The sequence below is a fragment of the Podarcis liolepis genome, assembly GCF_965112155.1.
Source record: "Podarcis liolepis genome assembly, chromosome: 7".
In the NCBI taxonomy this organism is placed as follows: domain Eukaryota; kingdom Metazoa; phylum Chordata; class Lepidosauria; order Squamata; family Lacertidae; genus Podarcis; species Podarcis liolepis.
The window spans coordinates 67842175-67866989 of NC_139561.1; the positions used below are offsets into that span (position 1 = coordinate 67842175).

Below are 24815 nucleotides of genomic sequence, written 5' to 3' on the forward strand. Positions count from 1 at the left end.
ATTTATTATTATTTACTTATTTAGAGCATTTGTACCCCACTCTAAAAAGGCTCACAGAGTGGCTTACATACAGTCAATTAATCCAAGCTGGTCTCTGCCCACAGGCTCTCAAGTTAAAAAAAAAAAAACGTGACACAGAAGGGGAAAGGGATAGGGAGGGAAGAGGGAAATGAAGATCAAACTCAGGCACTAATTCTTAAATATTTGTCCTTATAATGACCAGATTGCAAGGTTCTATGACCTCACAAACAAATCAGAACAAATGCTCCATAAAGGCCAGGTATAATCTACCCTCTGCGTAAACTTTGTGCAAGACAATCAAATGCTCAGTAAATGCAATGCAGACTTGCAATGTCCTTTGCAATGTCCATCAGAGGAATGGGACCATCATCTGGGTCACCTGTGTTGTGAGTTTTGACATAAGGATTCCTACCTGTCTGCAAGGACACTGCAATGGATGGATTCCGGTGTGCTAAGTGCTTGTCCCTTGGAGGGGATATGACAGTGTAGGGCATGAGATTTAGTATCTCTGGGTAGTAACCAAGCCTCTTTCTGTTTGTCTTCCTCCTGTTCTTTCTTAGGCACGTGTTCCCGTCCAGCAGGAGACATGGCACAGCAGCACTGACCTGACGGGACAGCCTGGTAAGTGGGCAGATGGTAGGGGAGAAATTGGAGTCAGTTCACATCCTAAAGGCAAACTTAGCCTAATTTGCAGTTTCCGAAACAATGAAATTTGCAATTTGCACTTTTCTGAATTTCATAATGCAGTTCTCTGGCCAAGAAGTGTGTACCCAAAATGCATATACCAGGGTAAAGTGTCCACTTAAAATGCATTTCTTTATCCTGACATGCTGGGCATTGTAGGGGTTGGACTAGATGACCCTCATGGTCCCTTCCAACTCTACCATTTATGACTGGAGAAAATGGTCTGCACACGTGTGGCTTTGTCATTGTTTTATGTCTACCAGAAACCATAAAATGCCTGTTTTGTGCTGCAATGACGTTATGGAGATCCCGTGGGACAAAATTACTTTATTTATTTATATTTATTATATTTATAATATTTTATAATATTTTTTACCTGTCCTTTATCGAAAAACAGGGTCATCACCAGAGGGTGGCTAGCTTGGTTATTTGCTTGGGCTACAAGACCAGTAAAGGGGCCACTGCCCTAACATTTGTACCATTTCCACCTTGCACAGAATACCCAAGAATCTCGGTTGCAGCATAGATGAAATCTCAGTTTGCCTGTCCTGCCTCTCCCAGGCTAGGGGGTCCACTGAGGGCTCCCCAAATCCTGGAGCCAGCCCTGATCAAAATATTCCAGGGTAGAGATGCAAGAAGACATCAATTTCTGTTCTGCCCTGTATTTGTTGCATGGAACTCTGTTTCCATTCCACTGCAGCTCATTTTCCAACAAAAAACTAAGTTACTCGTCTCACTGTCCACCGGTGAAAGTACTGACTTACATAATTAATTACATAAATTACATTGCCATTATATTATTCCTCCCCGTTCATTTCAGCACAAAGGTCCAACAACGCAAACAGGGGAAGAAAACGCAATCAATTACATATTGTTTGCAGACTGAAAGCAACGAGAGCAAATGCCAATCCTGTTTTGCTGGATTGATTTCTGTTCTAGACATGGGATGAATAAGCAAATACCAGCAATTTCTGCTTCCGTTTTCATCAGAATCCCCCAATATCCCTTTTCCGGGGGGGGGGTGTCAATCAATGGCACTCCACAATAAATGCAGTTTCAAAACCCACAAATAAGCAACAAGACAGAAGGCTACAAATATATTGTTTTAATGCTGCAATGTGCCCCAGTTATTGGTTGTACGAGAAATATCCCGCAGATAACAGCCGTGGTTCCTCAGTGTGTGTCTGAGAGAAGAAACCCATGGCAATGTTATTGTCTCTGCATGTTTATATATATCTTACCTCCCCCCGACCCAGCGCCAACCATTCCTCACTTGCTTCCCACTGTCCTACTAACCCAGGGCTGTCAGTGGCAGGTGTCTCTAATGTCCCTGTCACTCCGGATTAAGAGATGCTCCCTCCCACCCCACCCCCCTCCTGGGTGCCTTGCCTGCATTCCTTCACTACTTGCAGATCCAGACTCTGCCTAAGGGCCCGTCTAGATGCAGCTTTGCACTCGCTTTCCTTCCACGAAGATGGGAAGAGCTTGTTTTCTGAAGGTGGCATGGTGGGGGGGGGGGCGCATGTGGATTTTGTTTTGCCTTCCCTGGGCAAATTAAAATCCCTCCTCCAGCCCATACAGGGACTGATTTGTTTATTTTATATATTTCAGGGGTGTGTGTGTATATAGATCTCTATCTCTATGTATTGATCATGTGTGTTTTCAATCATTAAATGCAAATAACTAAGACTAAATTCATCTGTCCATAAATAAACAAACATTATATGAACGTTAAATACACATAGTAAATAAGTAAATTTCAGTTTGTTTTTAATATTGTTTTTTCATGTTGTAACCTCACCCAAGACCTTGGGTAATCAGAAATAATAATAATAATAATAATAATAATAATAATAATAATAATAATAATAATAATATGCAAAATCTTTTTTTAAAAAGCATTTTAAAATTTATTTCTGACAACCCAAAAGTACAGTAGCAGGGCATTAGATTGTACCACATACAAAAACAAAAAAGGAATACTCACACAGCAGTCAAAATCAAGACACCCACATTTCCCAAGCTGGCTTAGATGGTGAACGTGGAGCATCTAAGTCCAAAGCAGAGGAAATAAAATTCCCCCAGCTGAGGTGGAATTGTTCTGGGCCTCCATTCCTCTGGAGACACACAAATATATGTGTTATTCCTTCCGCAAAAACCGTAAGTTCTTAAACTACAAGGACAAACGTATATTTTTTCAAACTTTTCCATTGCCGGGCTACTGAAATCCCTGCTGCAGCAAAGGTTCTTTAGAGTGACAAGCTCTCATGTTAAATATGCATATTGTGCAAACTCATTCAGCATTATCCAATATAAGTTAACCTGATTGTTTCCTTTAATTTGTAAAACAACCAGGGCTCTAAACAGAATTTCCTTAAGCTAACTATATTTCGTTATCTAACCGGAGTTCCGATATGTTTAAAACTGTATCTCCCCTAATAACCAATGTGGATTTATCACCTCCTGTGCCCTTTCTTTCCAATATATGAACAAGTCCACTTTTCTACAAATCTCACTGCCAGCCTTCTGTAATCCTTATTATATTTGCAAGTTTGGCCATCTGAGCTACATTTAGAATCTTAGTCTCAATTTTCTATTTCTGCATGGTCAGATTTCTTCTATGCTTGACACAGAGCTATTCGGGCTGCTGTAAGAAGGTGCGGCCTCCACTGATTTATATACTGCTTAATATTCACAATTTCTAAGTGGTGTGAGATACAGTGGTACCTTGGTTTACAACCACAATCCATTCCAGAGGTCCATTTGTAAACCAAAACAGGTTGTAACTCAAGGCGCACTTTTGCCAATGGGGCCTAAAAAAAAAAACACATTGTTTGTAATCCCCCCAAAATGGGTTGTAATCCAAAAAAAGTTTGCAAATCGGGACACGCACTTCCGGGTTTGACGTGCTTGTAATCCAAAACGTATGCAGACCAAACTGTTTGCAAACCAAGGTACCACTGCAAAATGTTCTGGGTTTTTAAATAAAAAAATGCATAGAATAAGAACAATTAAAATTCATCCAAGAAACAGAAATCTACATTAAAATGCTGTCAATTTCAAAGTCAGGGTACAGGGACAGTTACAGTTGATTTGGAGGTCTTACGCAAGAAACTTGTTTCCCCAAAAGATTGGAATTTTTGCAGTAGGGAAAATGATGGAGAAATGTACTAGAAAGTGTGAGATAATGCTTTTCATGGGCGTAGCCAGGATTTTTGTTAGGCGGGGGCAGGCCTTTTGTTGCAGGGGGCAGAACCTCAGTTAGCAATGTGTTTTTATTGATTGGGGGGCAAGCTTAGCTACGCCTGTGATGCAATACCATCTAACCTCCCTGCAATCTGTTCAGAATTAATGCTAATTAACCAGCCATTCTTACCAACCTGCACACAGATCGGAATGAATAAACTCAATAAACTGGTCAGTGGGCTTAGAGCAGCATAACTTTGGCACCTTATTTCGTGGAACATTGAACCAGGATATGGTTTCCTTGCTTTTGTTCTGAACATCTTCTTCCATCTTCTGTGTGCGCACCCTCCCTCTCCCTCTCCCTCTCTCACTGTATCTGTACTCCAGATGGCTGAGAGAGATCAGAAGGCGCTCAGTTTTATGTCTCCCGGATTGCAGGGAATATCACCCAGCTGGCAAGATGTTCTGCTTCCTCTGTGCTGTGCACCTCCTCCAAAAATGCAGGCCGTAGTTCTTCTCTCCAATATGTTAACACAGTCAATGAAGCCTCCCTGAAATTCCGGCATCCAAAACAATTGCTTAGTTTGTCACTGGAAATCAATTCCGGAAAATCGGATGCAACGCAGCTTGCTGATAGGGGTTTTCATAGGGTTTAGACAGATAAAGTAAGAGACGTCCAGATTCCTAGACAATACCTGTACCCCTTTATGTCTGCGCTGACTTCTCTCTATCCTCCTCACACTTTCTCCGGGCCTTGAGCACTTAGCCCAGCATCCTGCTCTCGCCTGTGGGAAGTCCATAAGCAGGGCAAGAGCACAAGTGCCTTCTACCCTCCTGGAATTTCCATAAACTGAATTTCAGAGGTGACCATTCAAAGAGATTGCTCATTGTCTGGCGTGGAGGTGCCTTGAGGCACCAAAGATCTTTTTTTAACACCCAGGCCTCAAAATAACCCCACAAACACGTCTGGCAGTCCTAATGTGAATACCATTTGCTTGGAAGCACAGTAGGGGGTGGGGCTCCTGTGCTTGAATCCTGCTTATGGGTTTTCCACAAGCATCTGGTTGGTCACTGGCCTGATCCAGCAGGCTCTTCTCAGGTTCTTAATGGGCCAACTCTAGCATTAGTCCTACTGAGAGTAGACCGCTGAAAATGACTGAGAGGTCCCTTAATTTCAGGGGGGTCTACGCTGAGTAAAACTTAGCTGGATACAGCCCAATAACTCCAGTTCCAACGGGGCCATTCTGAACTGTTCCACGTTTCTCCATGAACTCCTGGCCCTATAGAGCCTACCATGTCTCTTCCCTTCGGCTGATGTCCCAGACACGTTGCCATGCAACCGGCATGTGGCAGAAAGGAAGAATTGTGGTTGGGGGAGGAGGGGGAGAGAATCACTGCTTGACGGTCCTTGAGAAAAATAAAGCCAGCAAGCTATCTTTCTTCCTCCGCTACCTCCAGCTTCAAGTTATGTTGCACCATCTCCATACCCACCCACCCACCTGTACGGCATTGTATGTCTTGTACAGATGGATCTCGAGAGCCTTTCCTGATGGGCGATGGAGTAAAGCTGCAACCCTTTATGAGCATGTCATCTCATGGCTCATAGTCAGGGGTCCTTACAGACCTTCCTGGGTGTTAAGATCAGCACAGGAGGCTTTTCTTGGTAGTTCCTCCATCCTCAGAGGCTCAGGAGGGTGGCAGCCCAGGAGAGGACAGCTCCTATGTTGTGGAACTCCATTCCAACAGAGGCGCATCAGGCAGCTCCATTATGTACAGAACTTTCACATTCTCTCTCTCTCTCTCTCTCTCACACACACACACACACAAACACATTACCTTCCATATTCTCTTGACCATATTTTGTTTTAAATAGATTTAAAAAGTGTATTTCAAGTTGCTAAAACACACCCACAGGGAGTATAGCTCAGTCTGGAGACCATGTGACTTAATTTCAGGGTTGTGGGTTCGAGCCCTACGTTGGGCGAAAGATTGGACTAGATGACATTCATGTTCCTGTCCCACTCTACCATTTTTTGGTTCTATAACCTTATGGTGAAAGTTAGGTAAGAAATAAATATTAATAGTAATAATAATAATAAAAAAAATAAAAATAAAAAAATAAAAAAAATCACCCTCCACCTGAGGGTTACAGGGCAGTTGACAATATAAAAACATAAAAACACATAACATAGTAACAAACAAAACATTAACCCCCCACCACACACAATTTAAAAGGCCACAGATTGTTTAATCAGCCAAAGGCCTTGGAGAAGAGGAATGCTTCTGGTGCCTATATATATATATATATATATATATATATATATATATATATATATATATAAAATGTGGAGGGAGGCAGTTGCTCTTTTTCTCACATTTCAGATCACATGCTGTTATTATTCTTCAGTATGCACTGTTTGGTTGGAGAATGAAACCGCAAAACTCGGAGAAGTGTGAGTTTTGAAGGCTACCTGTGTTTTGGTTTGCATTCTGGTTCAAAAAGTGTAAATGAGGTAGTTTCTCATTTAAATGCAAACAAAACCAACCCATCCCTACTCCTATACCCTGAAATGTCCCTGCAGCCCTCAGTGTTTCATCCGGTCCTAATTTCTCTTCTCTCCCTCCTCTCTCTGTGTCTCTCTGATTCCATTTCAGGTGCTGCCAGCGATGGGTTGTGTGCAATGCAAAAGGAAGAGGCCCAATAAAAACCCCAGCAATGGCGGCGACGGGATGGCAAACCTTCAGCCCAGCTCCTGCTACGATCCTGACCCCACCCCACAGAACCCCACCAGCACGTTCACGCGCATCCCCGACTTCAACAACTTTCAGGCAGGGACCTCGGGGCCTTCCACTCCAGCCTTCATGGGGGGGTCCAGCCTGTATCCCAGCTCCCTCCCCATGTCTGCAGCCGGGATTGCAGGTCAGTCTCTCAGGGAAGGCTGCAGTAGAGGACTCAGGTGTGGTGGGCAGGCCTCAAATGCTTGCTTTGGTTGGGCCAGCCCTTTGGGGCAGGGCTAAGTCATGGGTGGGGAACCCAATTCAGCCCTAGGGCCACATTTCCTTCTCACCAAACCTTTGGGGGCCACATGCCAGTGGTGGGAGGAGCCAGAGGTTAACATGGGTGGAGCAATGGATGCCATTTTTACCTTTGTACAGGAAGATGGTTGCTAGGTTGCTAGGTACACAAACACAAAAACACACAGTCCCCTCTATCCTCCAATCAGGCAATCAAGCAGCATGATCACAGAATCATAGAGTTGGAAGGGACCCTGTGGGTCATCTAGTCCAACCCCCTGTAATGCAGGAATCTCAGCTAAAGCATCCATGACAAGATGGCCATCCAACCTCTGCTTTGAAGCCTCCAATGAAGGAGAGTCCACCACCTCCTGAGGGAAACCGTCCCACTGTCAAACAGCTCTTACTGTCAGAAAGGTCTTCCTGAAACTCCCTTCTTGCAACTTGAAGCCACTGGTTCATTTCCTGCCCTCCAGAGCAGGAGAAAACTAGCTTGCTCCATCCTCCATGTGACAGCCCTACAGATATTCGAAGGTGGCTATATCTCCTCTTTTCCAGGGTAAACATTCCCAGCTCCCTTAAGTGTTCCTCATAAGGCTTGGTTTCCAGGCCCTTGATCATCTTGGTCGCCCTCCTTTGCACATGTTCCAGCTTGTCAACATCCTTCTTAAATTGTGGCGCCCAGAACTGGACACAGGATTTGAAGCTCAGGGACACACGCCAGTCAGACAAAAGCACTCAAGTGGAGTAGAAAGCAGGGCCAGTAAGGAGTGTGGCATAGGGAGAGAGCAGTAGTGGCTGGAGAGTCCTGAAAGCCAGGGAGAGCTGCTGGGGGGACACTATGACACACATTTGATCCTCGCGTCTGAGCTGTTTTCAAATGCTTACAAAGTTATTTCTGGACAGCCTGTTGGATGCAGCCCAGGTGGCGTTGGCATTTCCTGTGGACCGATTGTAATTCAGGAAATACCATGCTCATACGTAACATACCTGGGGATTTATCGTGAGCTGGAGCTGCCTCTGCAGCTTTTGCTAGGTCCTCTCACTGCCTTTCTGCTGCTGCCCCCTGCAGGTGGAGGAGTGACCCTGTTTGTTGCCTTGTACGATTATGAAGCCAGAACAGAGGATGACCTCACGTTCAAGAAAGGAGAGAAATTCCACATAATTAACAACATGTGAGTATTGGCTTATGGTGTGGCTTAAAGGAGGAGTACAGAACGTTTGGTGCTCTAGAGGTGGCTCAGCTACAACCCTCACCAGTCCTGGCCCCTGGCCATGCTCACTGGGGCCAATGAGAGCAAGTCCATGCATTCTTATTAATTTATATGCCACTTCCATGTTGTGAACCACCCTGTGCTCTTTGGATGAAGGGCGGTCTACATATTTAATAAATAATAATGATAAAATAAGTGGCTTCTAAGTGGTTTACAGCTATACAATCAGCTATAAAATCCACACCTAATTAAAAGGCGCTGTGGGTTAAACCACAGAGCCTAGGACTTGCCGATCAGAAGGTCGGCAGTTCAAATCCCCATGGCCGGGTGAGCTCCCATTGTTCGGTCCCAGCTCCTGCCAATCTAGCAGCTCAAAAGCACGTCAAAGTGCAAGTAGATAAATAGGTACCACTCCAGTGGGAAGGTAAACAGCGTTTCTGTGTGCTGCTCTGGTTCGCCAGAAGCGGCTTAGTCATGCTGGCCACATGACCCGGAAGCTGTACCCGGCTCCCTCAGCCAGGAAAGCGAGATGAGCGCCGCAACCCCAGAGTCGTCTGCTACTGGACCTAACTGTCAGGGGTCCCTTTACCTTTACCTAATAAAAACACACACAAAACCAATTCATCCTTAATTAAAATATACAATAGAACAAACCCGGTGAAAAGAATAGTGTTTGAAACAGATTAAAAGAAAAGAAAAAAAGATCAGACATTGGGAATTGAACCTGAGACCTTCTGAATGCAAAAGCCTGGGTTCTACCACTAAGCTATTCCTCCACCCGGGTGAGCTTTATAGAGCTGTAGAGTTGGACGGGAGCACAAGAGTCATTAGCTCCAACCCTTCCTCATGGTTCACTGGTTTCGTTTCTCTCTCCTGTTTCTCCAGGGAGGGTGACTGGTGGGAGGCGAGGTCTCTCAACACAGGAGCGACGGGCTACATCCCTAGCAATTATGTGGCACCCGTGGACTCCATCCAGGCAGAAGAGTAAGTATGGCAGCACCTGGTGTGTGTGTGTGTGTGTGTGTGTGTGTGTGTGTGTGTGTGTGTGCCGGGGATAGGAAAGGGGAGAGGTACTCAAAGGAGGTGATTCTTTGCTTTTAGTCAGGTAAGGAACCTTTTTGGCCAGGCGGGCGAGATCACTTATCTCCCCGCATCCCCAGGGGGTCAAACTTGAGCGACAGGAGTGGGGAAGAGGGGTCTGTTCCCCCACAGGAAGCACGCTGGTGAAGCAGCACCCAGAAGGATTGGACCTTGCTCTGCTCTACAGAAGCTGGCGACTTGCCCAGGTCCTCTTCCCCTCTGTCTCCAAGCATTCACTTCTAAATCTTCTTTTTCCAGATGGTACTTTGGGAAAATTGGCCGCAAGGATGCCGAGAGGCAGCTTCTGTGCCATGGCAACCCCCGGGGAACTTTCCTCATCCGCGAGAGCGAGACCACCAAAGGTAGCACCTTTCTCCCAAGGGTAATCTAGTCCAAACCCCTGCGATGCAGGAATCTCAACTAGAACATACATGACAGGTGGCCGTCCAACCTCTGCTTAAAAACGTCAGCTATTCTCCCTGTAAACAGATCAGGATGACAGCTCATTAAACAGGTCATCTGTGCTTTGAGCACGCTAGGTGTGCAAACAGAAGGGTCCTAAAAGACCCCAGGGAGGACACAGAAATCAAAGTAACTTATGGAAGAAGGTTCATCTCCCAAAGAGGTGGGACATGCAATCCCTTTTGACTTGGCCTCATGGAGTACAGCACCACCTGCTGCCTTGCTGTGCAATTATGTCTTGATCATTTTTTAATTTTTTTATTATAATTATTTCCCACCTTTTCCTCCAAGGAACTCAATATGGCATACATAGTTCAAAGCTGAGAGGCGGGGCCTCAGAGAAGGGGCGGAACCTTGGCTAGGGACCTGGCTTCTCCATCCCTGGCTTTTGATAGATTATCCCACAACTGTGCACCAATCAGTGTCTAAGGAATGTTTTCCATTTTGTCCCTGGGGACCCACCTCTGCCTCCTGGTCTCCTCCTCCCAGGTGCCTACTCACTATCCATCCGGGACTGGGATGAAGTGAAGGGCGACCACGTCAAGCATTATAAGATCCGGAAGCTGGACAACGGCGGCTATTACATCACCACCCGGGCCCAGTTTGAGACGGTGCAGCAGCTGGTCCAGCATTATATAGGTAGGATGTTGTGGGGAGGGATCAGCAAGAGAGCGGCAAAGCAGAGACAGGGACAGGGACTCTGGACCCTCCTCCTCCAGCCCTTCAAGGATTTGGGTGGCTGGAATGTTTCATTTCACAAAGGTCGCCTCCACACCGTACATTGAAAGCACTCCTTTATACCTCTTCAAGAGCAATGGAGGATCCTGGGAACTGTAGTTCGCCAAGAGTGCTGGGAGAAGTAGGTCTGTGAGGTCAGCACCCTGAGCACACTTCCCAGGGTTCTCTGGGGGAAGAAGCCACTGCTATATATAAGAGAGGGCTTTAAATGTATTGCGTGGAGGTGAGCAAAATTAGTGCCGGAGCTCAACTCTGCCTGGAAGTGGTTTCCTGAAATCCAGTGGTGGATGACATCCATTGGCACTGGTGGGACAAAAGGCAGGGAGCCCAACAGTAGGGGTCAGTCTAGTTTTGTCCCTACCCTCCTCCCTGCTGAGTTCTACAGGGGGCACCATTGAGTCTCAGGAGGAGGAAGCTGATAGGCAGTGCTATGCCCTGGACTGGAAGGGTGACAGGATGGGGGTCAGCTGAGGTTGGTGGGGCAAAGACCCATATGCCCTAATGGAGCCTCCACCGCTGGAATCCTTCATCCCTAAGCCTAGGACTTGGAAGATTGTCCTTCCTCTTTGCTCCGGTCAAATCCTCAGCATCTCCTCGTAGTGCTGAGAAACTCTGGGAAACTGCTGCCTCTTGGGTGTAGGTTATGGGGATTGGGAATTGCTACTGGCAAATCCAGTGAGTGTAACAGTTTTGCTACTGCTTCAGTTTCTGTGTAGTAAAAGGGCATTTCCCCCTTGGCGACCAACTTGTTCTGCACTGGCTATCTTACTGTTCTTTATCTCTTCTTTTTCCCTTCTCTCTCTCTTTTTTAAAAAATGTGTATTGCCCCTTTTTTATATCTCCCCCCCCCTTGCTTTCCGGTGCTCCTTCTTCAAGAGAGAGCTGCAGGGCTGTGCTGCCGGCTGGCTGTGCCATGTCACAAAGGGATGCCCAAGCTGGCAGACCTGTCCGTCAAAACCAAAGACGTTTGGGAGATCCCGCGCGAATCGCTGCAGCTTATCAAGAAACTGGGCAACGGGCAGTTTGGGGAAGTGTGGATGGGTAGGACTGACCGTGAGAACAGAGGAGACGGAGCCCTAGAGGGGAGAAGGAAGAAGGCAAAGACACCAGGCCAAGTGCCAGTCATGGGGTGGGAACTTGGGGTGGGCACCCCAAGAACATCCAGTGGGCCCTGCTGGACCAGGCCAAAGGCCCTTCTAATGGAGCGTCCTCTTTTCACCGTGGCCAACCAGGTGACTCTGGGAAGCCTGCAAGGAGGACTTGGGTGCAACAACTCCTTCCTTACTTGGGAGTCCCAGAAACTGGGATTCAGAGGCAGGCTGAAGGCAGAGCACAACCATCGTGGCTAGTAGACACCGATAACTTTATTCTCCATGAATTCGTCTAGTTCTCTTTTAAACCCATTCAAGTCTGTGTCCATTGCTATAGACTTGCTATCAAGGGCTGCTAATGTCCTCACATGATTGTGCCTTTTGGGAAGAAGCAGGAGAAAGAGGGCACCAGCACATGATTTAACGCAGGGGTCTCTAAGCTTTCCTTGCCTGAGGCCGGTGTCTCAAGCAACGATCGCGCGGCGGGCTGGAGAGCGCGCACCCGTAAGCACACGCACATGCTATTTCCAGCGCACTTCCGGGTTGGAGGAGGCCCGTGTGCATGCGCACAAGCTATTTCCAGTGCTCCTCTGACCTGCAAGTGTGTCCCTGTGCCGCACCAGTAAGAGTGGGCAGCAGCGGGGCTCGCCACGGGCCGGATAAACGAGTCCCTTGGGCCTTATCCAGCCCCTGGGCCGTAGGTTGGTGACCCCTGATTTAACGTATTCATTCCAACATGCAAAAGTCACCATAGGGTGAGATTACAATCAGCCTCTGTTGATTTGTTGGGAGGCAGCGATTCTTCTGAATGCCTGTTGCTGGAAACCAGAGGAGGAGGGCGGGCTCTTGTGCTCAGATCCCAGAAGCATCTCCTTGGCCACTGCGAGAACAGGATGCCGGACTAGAGGAGCCATTGGCCTGATCCAGCAGGCTCTTTGTATGTTCTTATGCTCCATCTGTGCTCAAAGCAGTTCGCGTAAATACCAAAAGTGTCAATACAGTAGTATAGTCCCACTTCATCAATAACTTGGGTGAGAGTGGCCAGGCATTAACTTTATGGAGGTGATTTCTGCAGGCAAGCTTGAACCTGCCCTAATGCTCTCTTTCTATGCAAGTCAAAAAGGGAAATCTATTCTTGTGCAGAGAGCAGCTGCTCTAAAAGTAAGCCAAGGGCACCAACTAGTGGTCAACGCAGATACTTCTGCCTGATATAATATGGGGCCTGGTGCCACACTCCTCTTCCTCCCCCTCCTGGGCCCTGTCTGTCCCTCCTGGGTGCATGTGGAATCCATCACTCCATTTTCCATCTCGCATTCTCTCTCTCTCTCCCACCTTCTCCATCCCACCCCATTCCATCCATTACAGAGTACAATGATGGTCTCTGCCAACTACTAACCAGGGTGTGCCCTTTTCCGAAACCCCAGACTATGGGCCTGTCTAAGGACGCTTGGGAAATCCTGCGCGAGTCCATACGCTTTGACAAGAAGCTTGGCATGGGATGTTTTGGAGATGTGTGGATGGGTAAGGTGGGGGGGCCTTCCAGGGTCACTCTGTAGCTTGGAGGGCACATGAGTTGAAGGTGGGTGGGGAAGCCCATGGAATGAGAGTGCATTTTAGGATAAGAACTTTTGGGAGGTGCTGCTGATTTTATACCTAGGAAATATCAGTGTAATGGTTTCTAAGGGGTTGCTCATGCATAAGCAGGCACCTATCTCCCTGGCTGGGTGCAAGCACCTGGCTGGGCTGCCAAAGTGAACCTTATCCGTCTGGACCGCCACTCATCCGTGGCTGACTCAGTCGCTGGCAGAATCCGTGAGTGGGCGTTTCTTAAACTTCTTCCAGCAAAGAAGCTCTTTGTTGCCTAGTCTCTGCCTACCCTCTCTGCGCGAAAGCCTTCTGCGCAGGGAGGGCGTGGGCAACGGAGGACCCCTACTCTCCCCGCTGGTCCCAGGCAAGGAGTCATGGGACCTCGCCACTTCCCCCACCTGCCCCCCTTCTCCACTGGTGCTACGCTGATTCTCTTCCCCAGAAGATGGGCTGCTTCTCCTGATCCCTGGACGCTCTCTGGAATCCCTCTGGCTTTTGCGCTCTCCCTCCAGTACTGATGGCAGTTCCCTGACAATCAGTATCCCACCTCATTTGGAAAGGCTATAGCTCAACAACAGGACAACATGTGCATTGTATATAAAAGGTCCTAGACATCACTCAGGAGATGTGAACCTGTGGCTCTCTGGAAGTTGATGGACTCCAGTTCCCATCAGCCCCTGCCAGTGTGGCCAACAGTCAGGGATGGTGGAAGTTGTAGTCCAGCAACCTCTAGAGAGCCGCAGGTGACCCATCCTTCATCTAGTCACTGGCATCTCCAGTCACAAGGATCTCAGAGTGGAAAAGCAGGGCAAAATCATCTGCCGGGAAAGGTCTTCTGCTACTGCTATTCTTCCTATTCAGAACAGGCTCAGGGGGTCTCTCTTGGTGCAGACGGCACCTCGTAGCTTTTAAGAGCAGCCAGTAAGTGCATCGCGCCCTGCAGAGCTGTGATGTTCAGTGATCAGTCCTTGAAAGCACAGGGTTTAGTATTGGATCTGCAACTTCCTGAGAAGCAAAACTCTTCGTTTCTTTCTTTAAATATAAGTGCTGCTATTTGGCCCTTGCTGCCTTCAGGCCAGAGTCAGAAGCGGTGAACTCTCAGACGCCGGCTGCTTGCAAAGTAGGGAGGGCAAGGCAGGGGTGCCAACTTGAATAAAAAAATTGGGCGGGGGGGAGAGAAGCTCAACCCAGTATAATCTATCACAAGAGTGGCAAGGACCATCAACTTCAAGGCTCAGCCCCCTCAAACATTTTATTGGGAGGGGGGCGAAGGGACCTCAACAACTAGCTCCTATGGAGTGGGGTCATGATTGAGCTGGGTTTCCATTGCTCGGGGACTGAGCCGTCCCGTGTGCTGCATAGTTCCTGGCCCCCTACCACTAGCAAAACAGAATAAATGAGAAGGACAGACATGTACTGGAAAAGGATTGCTCTTCAGCTAGGAAGATAGAGATGGGTGGAAGCAGTGGAATTGGCCCTTCTGGGTTGGGTTTTTCAGGACGAGGGCATTCCTTCCATCCCACACATGTTTCACCTCTCTGCTGAGGGAGCACCATCCTGATCTGGCATAGCTTCCCCCTCCCATCCATCTCCATCTCCACATGGGTCAAGGTGGGAGAGCGCAAGGGAGTGCCCTCAATCCGGCGGGCGCCCCCTCGCCATCCCCCTCAGTGACTTTCCTGTGCTTCCCGCTGGCTCCAGGGACCTGGAACGGCACCACGAAAGTCGCGGTGAAGACACTGAAGCCAGGGACCATGTCTCCGGAAGCCTTCCTGGAAGAGGCCCAGATCATGAAGCGCCTTCGGCATGACAAGCTGGTGCAGCTGTATGCGGTGGTGTCAGAGGAGCCCATCTACATCGTCACCGAGTTCATGAGCCAAGGTGCGGCCATATGCTGGCATGGCCAAGGCCAAGGCTGGTGGGAGGGCGCCAAGGCTTCTGGGTGGCAGGCAAGCAACTAGCTGCAACCCAGGGGCATCCCAGGAAGCTCAAGGGCGGGAGATTTCAAAACGGGCAAAAAGAAGTTCAACTTTGTACAATGCATGGTTTAAACTATGGAACTGGCTCCTGCAAGATATAGCAATGGCCGGCAATTTGGCTGGCTCGAAAAGGATATTAGACAAATCCATTGGGGGGGGGGTTCACAACTGGGAATGGTAGGGCAGGAGGCAGCAAAGCCCACAGTAGGTGGCGCCACAGCCACTGATGGGGAACAGACCATTTATTCTAATAATAATTTATTATTTATACCCCGCACATCTGGCTGGGCTTCCCCAGCCACTCTGGGCGGCTTCCCAAAAAATATTAAAATACTGTAATACATCAATTCTAGCTTTGTCCCTGCCCCCTTCCTTGCTGAGTTCTTCAGCGGCAACTCTGGGACTAAGCTGACAAACCACAGTTCCCTGAGAATGGATATCAGAGAATGGAAGTTTCCAGTTCTCCTTGCAGTTGAGAAAGAGGGAGGGACTTGGCGGAGGGAGAGCATGCAAGCCTGAGATTTGTGCAGGCTTGTCCATGTACCAGGGAATTGTGGTTTTTCTCTTATGTTTGAAATGGAATTCTGGAAGGTACCAGGAGGTCAATGGTGTTGGGTCCCTGTGCAATTGCAGCCTTTTTAGTTCAGTTATAAAACCACTGATGGCCTAGCCCAGCGGTAGTCCACGTGATGCCCTGCAGATCTTGCTGGATTCCAACTCTCATCAGGCCCAGACAGCATGACTCATGGTCAGGGATAATGGGAGTTGGAGTCCTGCAGCATCTGAAGGATACTACATTGGCTACCTCTGCACTAACCCAGTTGTCTAGTCTATCATGGAAAAGTTCATCATATGCATTCAGCCTTTCCCAACCTGGCACCCACTTTCCAAGATGTTGTTGGACTGCAACTCCCATTGCCCCTGATTATTGGCCACACTGGCTAGGGCTCATGGGAGCTGGAGTCCAACACCATTGGGAGGGTGCTAGATTTATGAAGGCTGATAAGACTCATTCGCCAGCTGCTTGCCTGCAAGAAAAGGCCAGTGGCAGGAAACTGGGCATGGAAAGTAGACCGGACAGAGAAACTGGGCAAAGTGGTTGATGAGCAGCTGCCGCTGGTGGGTTATTGGGAAAAGATCCTAACAAGATGCTTGTCTGATCTCCTGACTCTTCCCTTCACAGGGAGTTTGCTGGATTTTTTGAAGGATGGCGATGGCCGGTTCCTGAAGTTACCTCAACTTGTAGACATGGCAGCCCAGGTAACTGGGGGTGGGGGGCAGTTGGGGAAGCTACATTTAATTTAACAATAAAATTCCCTAGACAGCTTAAAGAAATGTGAAATAAGCAAGCGTGCCTGTCATTCAGTCTCATTCTTTTCTTTAGAAAGGGGTAATAGACTGTATGACATCCTTCCCCAACAGGGTGCCCTCCAGATGTTTTGGACTACAATTCCCATCAGTACCAGCCAGCATAGCACAGCACAGCCAACATTCAGGGGTGATGGGAGTTGTAGTCCAACGGCGTCTGAAGAGACCTTAAGTCGGAGGAAGGCTAATCTATGAAGATGATCCTTGGGCAATGAGCGACGTCATTTGAGTCACCCACCTCCCTGTTGCATTCTCACTTCTTCACCACCCAAGATTGCAGCTGGAATGGCGTACATTGAGCGGATGAACTACATCCACCGGGACCTACGTGCTGCCAACATCCTTGTGGGCGACAACCTAGTGTGCAAGATTGCTGACTTTGGCCTGGCCCGCCTCATCGAGGACAATGAATACACAGCACGGCAAGGTAAGCTCCTGGAAACATACCATGTTAAGAAACCCAAGATACTGTCTTATACCAAGTCAAGAGTATTTGCCCATCTAGCCCAGTATTGCCAACAATGACTAGCAGTGGCTCTCTGGGGTCTTGGGTAGAGTTCTCTCTCATTGTCTCTTACCTGGATGCCCAAGGGACTGAACCTAGGGTTTTATGCATGCAAAGCAAGCAGGGCCGGCGCCAATGTTGCCATGGCTGGGCATCTGCCGGGGCCCCACTGACAAGATCCCCTTGGATTTGCTACGGTGAAGAGGCAAAGCCCTATGGATGAACTGGGCCTGCCTGGAGATGTGTTTTGTGGTGGTTTGGTGCTGGGAGGGGAGGGGACATTCCCCTTCTGGGCCATCTCAGCATCTTCTCCCATCTCCCTCCCCTGCCAGGTGCCAAATTCCCCATCAAGTGGACGGCCCCAGAAGCTGCCCTTTACGGCAAGTTCACCATCAAGTCGGACGTGTGGTCCTTCGGCATCCTCCTGACGGAGCTCGTGACCAAGGGGCGAGTCCCCTACCCAGGTAAAGCCTTCCGCTGTCTGGAGAGATGGACCTGACCGTTTTTGGTTTCTCTCCATATCTCACTTTCCCAATCTTAAATTCAGTTCTCGACAGAAATCTACGGTGAATTTCTCCTCTGGAGCTCTCTGCTGAACCCTGAACCCTGCCCCCTTGCTCTTTTTCTGCAGGCATGAACAATCGGGAGGTGCTGGAGCAAGTGGAGAGGGGCTACCGCATGCAGTGCCCCGGGAACTGCCCTCCATCGCTGCACGAGCTGATGGTGCAGTGCTGGAAGAAGGAGCCTGAGGAGCGCCCCACCTTTGAATACCTCCAGTCCTTCCTTGAAGACTACTTCACCGCCACAGAGCCTCAGTACCAGCCGGGAGACAACCAATAACTGTTGCTGCAGATGCCAGCAGGGACCATGGACAGCCCATCCCCTGAGGGACTTTGGGACTTGGCTGTCCGCAGAAACAGTCCTCTCCCTCCCTGGAGCAGGGGCCAAGGATCCCTTTTTGTACAAGTGGGCTTGGACTCCTATTTCCTTCTCTCTCTCTCTCTCTCTCTCTCTCTCTCTCTCTCTCTCTCTCTCTCTCTTCCCCGCTTCCCTTTTTTTTACAATTCCACACCGAGATTTTTTAATTGTGATTTTGTGTTTTAAAGTTCTGCTTCTTCTTGGGCGACTGCCGTGCTGATTTTTTGGAGTTAAGAAGACGACTGTGAGCCAGGGGCTCGGGTTAGCAAAGGGAGAGAGTGGGTTTTGTACAGTACATCCTTCCTTAATAAAGTTTCCTTTCCCCAACCCTCCCCTCCCTTTCCCTCCTATATTGTTTTGGAACATGATAGTGCTCTTTGGACAATAAACAACCCTCTCTTCCCTTCCCACCAGCCCTGGTGCTCCCAACTCTCTGAAGGAATGAAGCAGGCATGGGGAACCGCTAAACTTCCAGATGCTGTTGAACTGCAGCTTCCATCATCCCTAGCCATTGGCTGATGGGGATGGGTGTGATGGGAGTCCAGCAACATCTGGAGGGTTGACAGGTTCCCATCCATCCCTGGAGTGTAACCTATGACCTTACAGAGGTTGTTGGTCCCCTAACTCCCATCTGCCCCAACCAGCATGGCAAGAGGTCAGGGATGATGAGCTTTGTAGTTCTGCAACATCTGGAGGACCCCAGATTATCCAGCCTTGGCCTGTATGGAGTGACTAAAGTTCTCCAGGGCTTCAGGCAGGAGTCTTTCCCAGACCTGGAGCTGCTGGGGATTGAACCTGGAGCCTTCTGCATGCCAAACGCCTCCTCTGCCACTGAGCTATGGCCCTTCCACTTTGCACAGCATAGGTGGGCCACCTCACAAGGTTGGTTGAGATTGCCAAACTCTGCCCAGGTGGCTTGCGAAGGGATTGTGGGTCTGCCTTCATTTTCCTCTACAATTCTGTTGCCATCCAGCCCCAACTCACAAGATGCGCAAGGGCTTTGAAAGGGGTTGTTGGTTGTGTTTCACACCTCCCTCTCCCCCCCCATAGCTTTTCCTATCCTCCCCCATTTCCTTAACCAGCGACGATATTATTAAAGCCATAATCCACTGGGGGTGCGATGATAGTGGGCGATGTTACAAAAAGCGGCTCACATTGGAGGTGCAAGGGGGAGGTCTGTGCTATGGCTTTCACTGAAGGAAGCAAGAAGAAGGGTTGCTTCAGAGGGAAATCTCTGCAACTGCGACTCATCTATTTGTATCAGTGCCTTCCAGTAGCAAGATACAGTGGTACCTTGGTTCCCGAACAGCTTAGTTGTTGAAAAAATCGGCTCTGAACATCTGGAATGGTTTCCACAACGTCTGGAATGGCTTCCACAACTTCTGCTAGACCTGCAGGAAGCTCCTGCAGCCAATTGGAAGCCGCGCCTTGGTTTTTGAACAGTTTCAGGAGTTGAATGGACTCCCAGAACGGATTAAGCTTGAGAACCAAGGTGGAACTGTAATGTTCCTTATCAGACAGGGAGCTTAGGTAGCCATTTCATGAGACTTAACCACTACAACATCTATATCATGTGCCCCTTATGTTTAAATCACTTATCATGCCACTTCAAATGGTCAAGGCTTCACCCAAAAAAATCAGGGAACTGTAGTTTGGTAAAGATGTTGAGAGTTGTTAAGAGACCCCATTTCCCTCACAGAGCTGCAATTTGCAGAGTTCCCTGGGAAGAGAGACTGGTTGTTAAGCCACTCTTTGAATTGTAGCTCTCTGAGGGAAATGGGGGTCTCCTGACAACTCTCAGCATCCTTAAACTACAACTCCCAGGATTCATTGGGGAAGCCATGAGTATTCAGTGTGGTGTACAGGCAGCAATCAATGTGCACAGGGGCTACATTTCAGATCCCCATGCACATTGGTGGGCCCCTGTAAGGCACCCTGTTCCGCCCCTTTCTGTGACATTTCTGTGATGTTTTCAGGTCATTTCCTGGTTCAGGCTGATGTGTGTGCGTGCAGTCGCACACATAATGGACAAGTGTAAAACAGTTGTTGGCTGTAGTAGGGCTTTAGGTATATGACAAATGAATATACAAGATTGGCAGCTGTTCTCTTAGGGACTCCGGGAAACCAGGAGTCTAAAATTCCCTATTGGGGAAGCAGGACTCTGGAGTCAGACCAATTCATGCACCTTCCTAATGATGTAGCTGTCAGGATTTTGAACTTTGTGGGCATGAAAACTACCTGGTTGGTTACTTGTGTATGTGAATGCAAGTAGCTAAACCATCGTATCAGGAGCAGGAAAAATCACCGGAGCCCGGAGGGAAAGGGCAGGTCAGCAGTAGCTACCTTGACCACCATGGCCAGTCTCCCACCTGAGCAGACGAACAAGCAAGGAAAAAGTATTGAGGTAGCAGCAGTGGGCAAGACCATCCTGGAAGCTGCCTCAAAAGATGAAAACTTGTCAAAGTGTCACATGAAGTCTCACCGCCACCGTCAACCCTTGTCTCAACAGTCTTGTAACCCAGAAACTCCCTTAAACCACAAAGGACTTGGGATTTTGCAGGCGATGAGGAGAAAAGTGTCAGTTGACCAGCTGCAGTGCCTTAGGCTGCCATCCTAACTACAGTTACTTGGGAGTAAGCCCTATTTAATTCAGCAGGGCCTGCTTTGGAGTGGATGTGGTTAGGATTGCATTGCTATTCAGTCTGGGCAGTATCCAGTGCTCCAGCTAGCTCAAGGATTTCCACTTGCACAATGGAACTTCTCCCCTTTCTCCCCTCCCTCCCTCCCCCAAATCTGCTCTGTAGGATCAGAGCAACTTCCAGCACAGATTTGGGAGGCAGAAGGAGGGGAAGTTCCATTGAGCAGCCAAAAATCTCAGCGCTAGCGGAAGCACTGGGTTGGATACTGCCCTCTGTTTCCCGTCTTTGCCACAAATTTCTCCCCTGGAGGTCAATCTCCTGGCAAGGAGTTGCTAGGAGTGGGTTCATGGGGGGGATGGCGACCCTGAATCTTCTTCTAATGCACCTGAGGAAAACTGACATTGAGGGAAAGGGGAATGATCTGGATTACTAGCTAGGATATTAATTTGTGGAGATAAAAATTTTATGTTTACAATCAAGACAATTTGGTGGTAATGAGTTGGGGAACTGAACTGTTTCAGAGCAGGGCCTGCTGGGGAATTAACCGGTGAATGGACCAAAGGTGAACAGGTTTGGGGTGATCTGGCGAAGGGTGCCAATTAATTGACGGCTTTTTCTGGAGTGGCTTGTGTGGGAAATTGTTCGGCTTGCCTTCTGGAACATTTACATTCTCAACTTGTATCAATGCATATCAGTTAGCGTATGCAAAGGTTCTGCAAAAGTGTGTCTCTGGGCCCCTGCCCCGAACCTTTTCCTTACCTAGCATCATCCCTGCCTGCAGCACATGGCAGGTTCCTTGCTGAGCCATGCTCAGGTGAGTTTCCCAGTTATTCTCCTAGCATAAGGGCCCTGTTTCTCCCCAGAGGCTGACTTGAGGCCTCCCTCCCTCCCTTGCAGAAACAAAGCCTTGTGTGAACTTGGGACATGATGAGCTCAGAGTTCTGAAAATGCTTAGGTCTGGAGCATTCAGTGGCTCAAAAGCTCCCTGTCCATGCTGAATGGGAAGCTCTAGGACACTGGAGGCAAGGACCCGGTGGCAGAAATAGTAGCAGGTTTTCAACCCACTGCAACCCTGGACGATGACACCACTGGGTCATAGGCATGATAGGACAACCCCAGCACCAGCAGAGCAGGGGCAAACAAGCCCAAACTAGTAAAGCCCAGGGGATCAGCCTTTTGGTACAGGGTAGCTACCACAGCAGGGTAAAACCCATTTGGCATCACTTGGCTTTCATATCTAAAGACAACACAGTAGAGTCAACTTAGCATAATTTTGAACCCTCGGTCAGCTGCAGCAAGGCTAGGGATGGGCAAACCTTGCCAGATTTGGGGTTCTCTCAACCACTCATTCTTCCCAAGTTCAGTTCTCCCCATTTCAACATCAGTTTGCAATTTTCTGGGGGGGAAAGAAATCCTCCTGAAAATTTGTCAGCAGGTTATTGAGAATTTTTCCCAATACACATGTTTGTATGTCATTTTGTCCAATACACACATATTCCTAAAGCAACTTCCTTCTAAACTAATGCATTTCAGTATGTTCACTTTCATGGACATGTGCCTTTTAATGCACATTTTAATCCAGTACATGTAATTTTTTGTACATTTGGTTGGAGAGCTTCATTGCAAAATTCAGAGAAGAGCGAATTTCAAAGGATGGCTGCGTTTTGGTTTTCGTATTGTTTCAGAAAGAGTGAATTGGGTAAATTCACCTTTAAATGTGAACCGAATCAAACCCCCAGCCCCATCCTTACTTTCAAGGCAGACAGACCCTTCCTGAGCTGGAAACGTGAACACAAAAGTCAAGTGCCAAGCCTTCACCTGCTCCCCTCCTTTCCAAGTCCTTTGGAGCTACCCCGTTTTACACTATGTTTTCTAATAAACAAATAAATCTGTAAATAAAGAAAAATAAACCTTTCTACCATGAGGGGAAGTTTGCGAGTCTTTGCCATGTGGAGACGAGAGTCAGAATAAAACCAGGGCAAAGGGAGATTGCAGTCTTTGTTGCAGATGGATCCAGGTTGCCACTTGAAGGGAATTAAGTATTTATGGGGGGGGGCATTGTTAGGGGGTGGCCCAGGGGGCCTGAGGCATGGACCTTTGCTTACAGGGCTACTGGGCATGGTGCAAAAGTCTATTGAAACCCAGCATCTTAATTTGCTCTGAGATCTACATTTGCACCTATGCCTATAAAATAGCACATTTTATGCATATTTGCGTCGTGGCCCTGATTCTTTCAAGTTCCTAGCAATGCCACTTGCATGCTGCTTATTGTTGCATATCTGTCATCCAAGGAGAGGGACTCTGCAGCCCTCCAGGCGTTGGGACTACAACTCCTGTCATCCCTGACCATTGGCCATGCTGGCGGGGGCTGATGGGAGCTGGAGTCCAACCACATCTGCAGCTGAGTTCCCTATCCCTGCTGTAGTTTCTTGCTCCTTACGCTGCCCAATGTAACACAGAACCATCTGTGATCAGCATTGCTGCTTACAGGGATGTCTAGGCAACGCAAACTGAATTGCATATGCAACTTACGGCCCACCATCACAAATGCAGCCTAGCCCTCCTCATTTGTGCAGCAAAACCTCCCACCCCCTCCCCTCCCTGTGCACAACAGGTGATCTGTGCTTGCCATGGCAGTTTACAAGTTGTGCGGGCCCATCTGAGAGGTTTGTGGCTGCAGGCGCCACTTGTATGATGCCAAGGGCATCTCAAGCCTCTGAAATCTGCTTGGGAGCACATTACCTCCTGCACCATCTGGTCCCTAAGCAAACCAGGAAGGTTAGACTGTGCATCACGTGCACCCTCAGGGCTGCAGTTCCTGGCAGAACGCAATCAGTTGACCCCACAGGACCCAAGCAAGACAAACCAGGTCTTCACCGTCAAATCAGCTGCTCACTCTTACTGTGTAGCTGCAGCGGTTCCCTTAAAACTTCCCTTCTCTAACCTCATGCCCTCCAGGATGTTTTGGACTACAACTCTCACCTGATGGGAGTTATAAACCAAAATCTCTGGAGGGCACCAAGTTAGGGAAGGCTGCCCTAAAGCTTATCTAACTTAGGAAGCTAACAAGTCAGAATATCTGTTCATCTACATCCACTACCAAACTCTTGAGTGTAAGTCAGTGCCCTGAACCCCAGGCCTACCTGGAAGCAAGTCAGTATGTCAAGTCCAGAGTTCAAGCCCAGAGGTCAATCCACACAGGCAAAGAACAAAAGCCAAAAGTCCAGGTAGCCAAGTCTGAAGTCCAGCAGTCAGGATACAGTCCAGAGACAAACCCATTGAGGTTCAGGAGCATCTAAGCCGAGGTCCATCAACATGGGCAGTTGAGCAGACCCAGCACCTCAGCTCTGCTTCCCTTTGGTGCTTTGCATGCTGATTGCAGCATCTGGGCTTGAGGAGGCAGGTGACTTTCACCTGTCTCAAGCCTACTCCAGCTAAGGAATCACACACTTTCTCCCAGAGCTAGTGAGCCCCACCTGGCCAGCTAGAGAGCTGGATTGCGGGCCACTGCTGGCCTCAGCTTCCTAGAGTGCCCCTCCCGCTGTTCCCTAGGCCTCAGAGCCTGCTCTCTTCGGGGAGACAGGGCCCCCTCTGGTGATGGGTTCTGCTGCTCTGGTTCCTGTGCACTGACCTCCATCTCCTTGCCATCCTCCATCATCCTGTGAGTACTACTTCAGTCTTCCTCATGGGCCCTGCCAGCAAACCAAACATTAGTTCAGTGGTCAGTCTTGCCTCGCCATCATCCTTCAGGTGGGCTGTAGGATATTGACCCTCCTGGCTTGCTGTACCAGGAGCCTCTGAGTCAACTCTCAGGCAGCTCTTTCGTTTGAGCTCTGCCTTACAAGCAGAGCTTGCTCCTTCCATAAACTGTTTTATATAAAAAGACATCCTCCTCTTCAGAATACCTTTCCTAAATAAGATGCCTCCCTGTCACCTTTTAAAGTTTAGAGCCCCACACTTAGTTATTTATGCATTCAATATTCTCATTACCTTATAAATAAATACTGTAACCCCCTTAAAAAAAAAGTTGTATAGCTGCTTAGGAACTGAGGTGCATAAATGGAGAGGTCTGTTGACTTCACAGCACCAGTCAGTGAGTGCCCTCTGCTGGTGGACCTTTCCCATTGCAAGTCAGAATGCAGACCAGGTTTTTGTGTGTGTGTGTTTTCACTGAGACTGCCTCCGCCCCTGACTGTAGGCACTCTCGGGGCTGCCTGGCTTGTGGCTGCAAGCTTAAAGGGCAGAGAGGTTTACAATGATTAGGAAATGGATGAAAGGATGCATGGAGTGTGGAGAAAGAAAAGCTTTCCTCCCTCTCTTGTCATACC

The 24815-nt window shown here is 48.5% G+C and overlaps 1 protein-coding gene across 3 annotated transcripts in view; it reads left to right on the forward strand.

Moving 5' to 3' along the window:
* The window catches only part of FGR (FGR proto-oncogene, Src family tyrosine kinase), a 61008-nt gene extending 42833 nt beyond the window's left edge, over nucleotides 1-18175 (forward strand). For 2 of the 3 annotated variants that reach the window (XM_083512189.1, XM_083512188.1), the window contains exons 2-13: nucleotides 582-642; nucleotides 6547-6811; nucleotides 7979-8081; nucleotides 9006-9104; nucleotides 9459-9562; nucleotides 10152-10301; nucleotides 11277-11441; nucleotides 14780-14959; nucleotides 16241-16317; nucleotides 16699-16852; nucleotides 17263-17394; nucleotides 17562-18175. In XM_083512189.1, the coding sequence (XP_083368315.1) occupies nucleotides 6559-6811; nucleotides 7979-8081; nucleotides 9006-9104; nucleotides 9459-9562; nucleotides 10152-10301; nucleotides 11277-11441; nucleotides 14780-14959; nucleotides 16241-16317; nucleotides 16699-16852; nucleotides 17263-17394; nucleotides 17562-17770 (1626 nt within the window). In that variant the 5' untranslated portion in view covers nucleotides 582-642; nucleotides 6547-6558 and the 3' untranslated portion in view covers nucleotides 17771-18175. Of the gene's footprint in view, nucleotides 1-581; nucleotides 643-6546; nucleotides 6812-7978; nucleotides 8082-9005; nucleotides 9105-9458; nucleotides 9563-10151; nucleotides 10302-11276; nucleotides 11442-12856; nucleotides 13013-14779; nucleotides 14960-16240; nucleotides 16318-16698; nucleotides 16853-17262; nucleotides 17395-17561 lie in introns of all 3 variants that reach the window. The other variant, XM_083512190.1, reaches the window with a different exon arrangement.
* Nucleotides 18176-24815: the final 6640 nt, after the last annotated feature.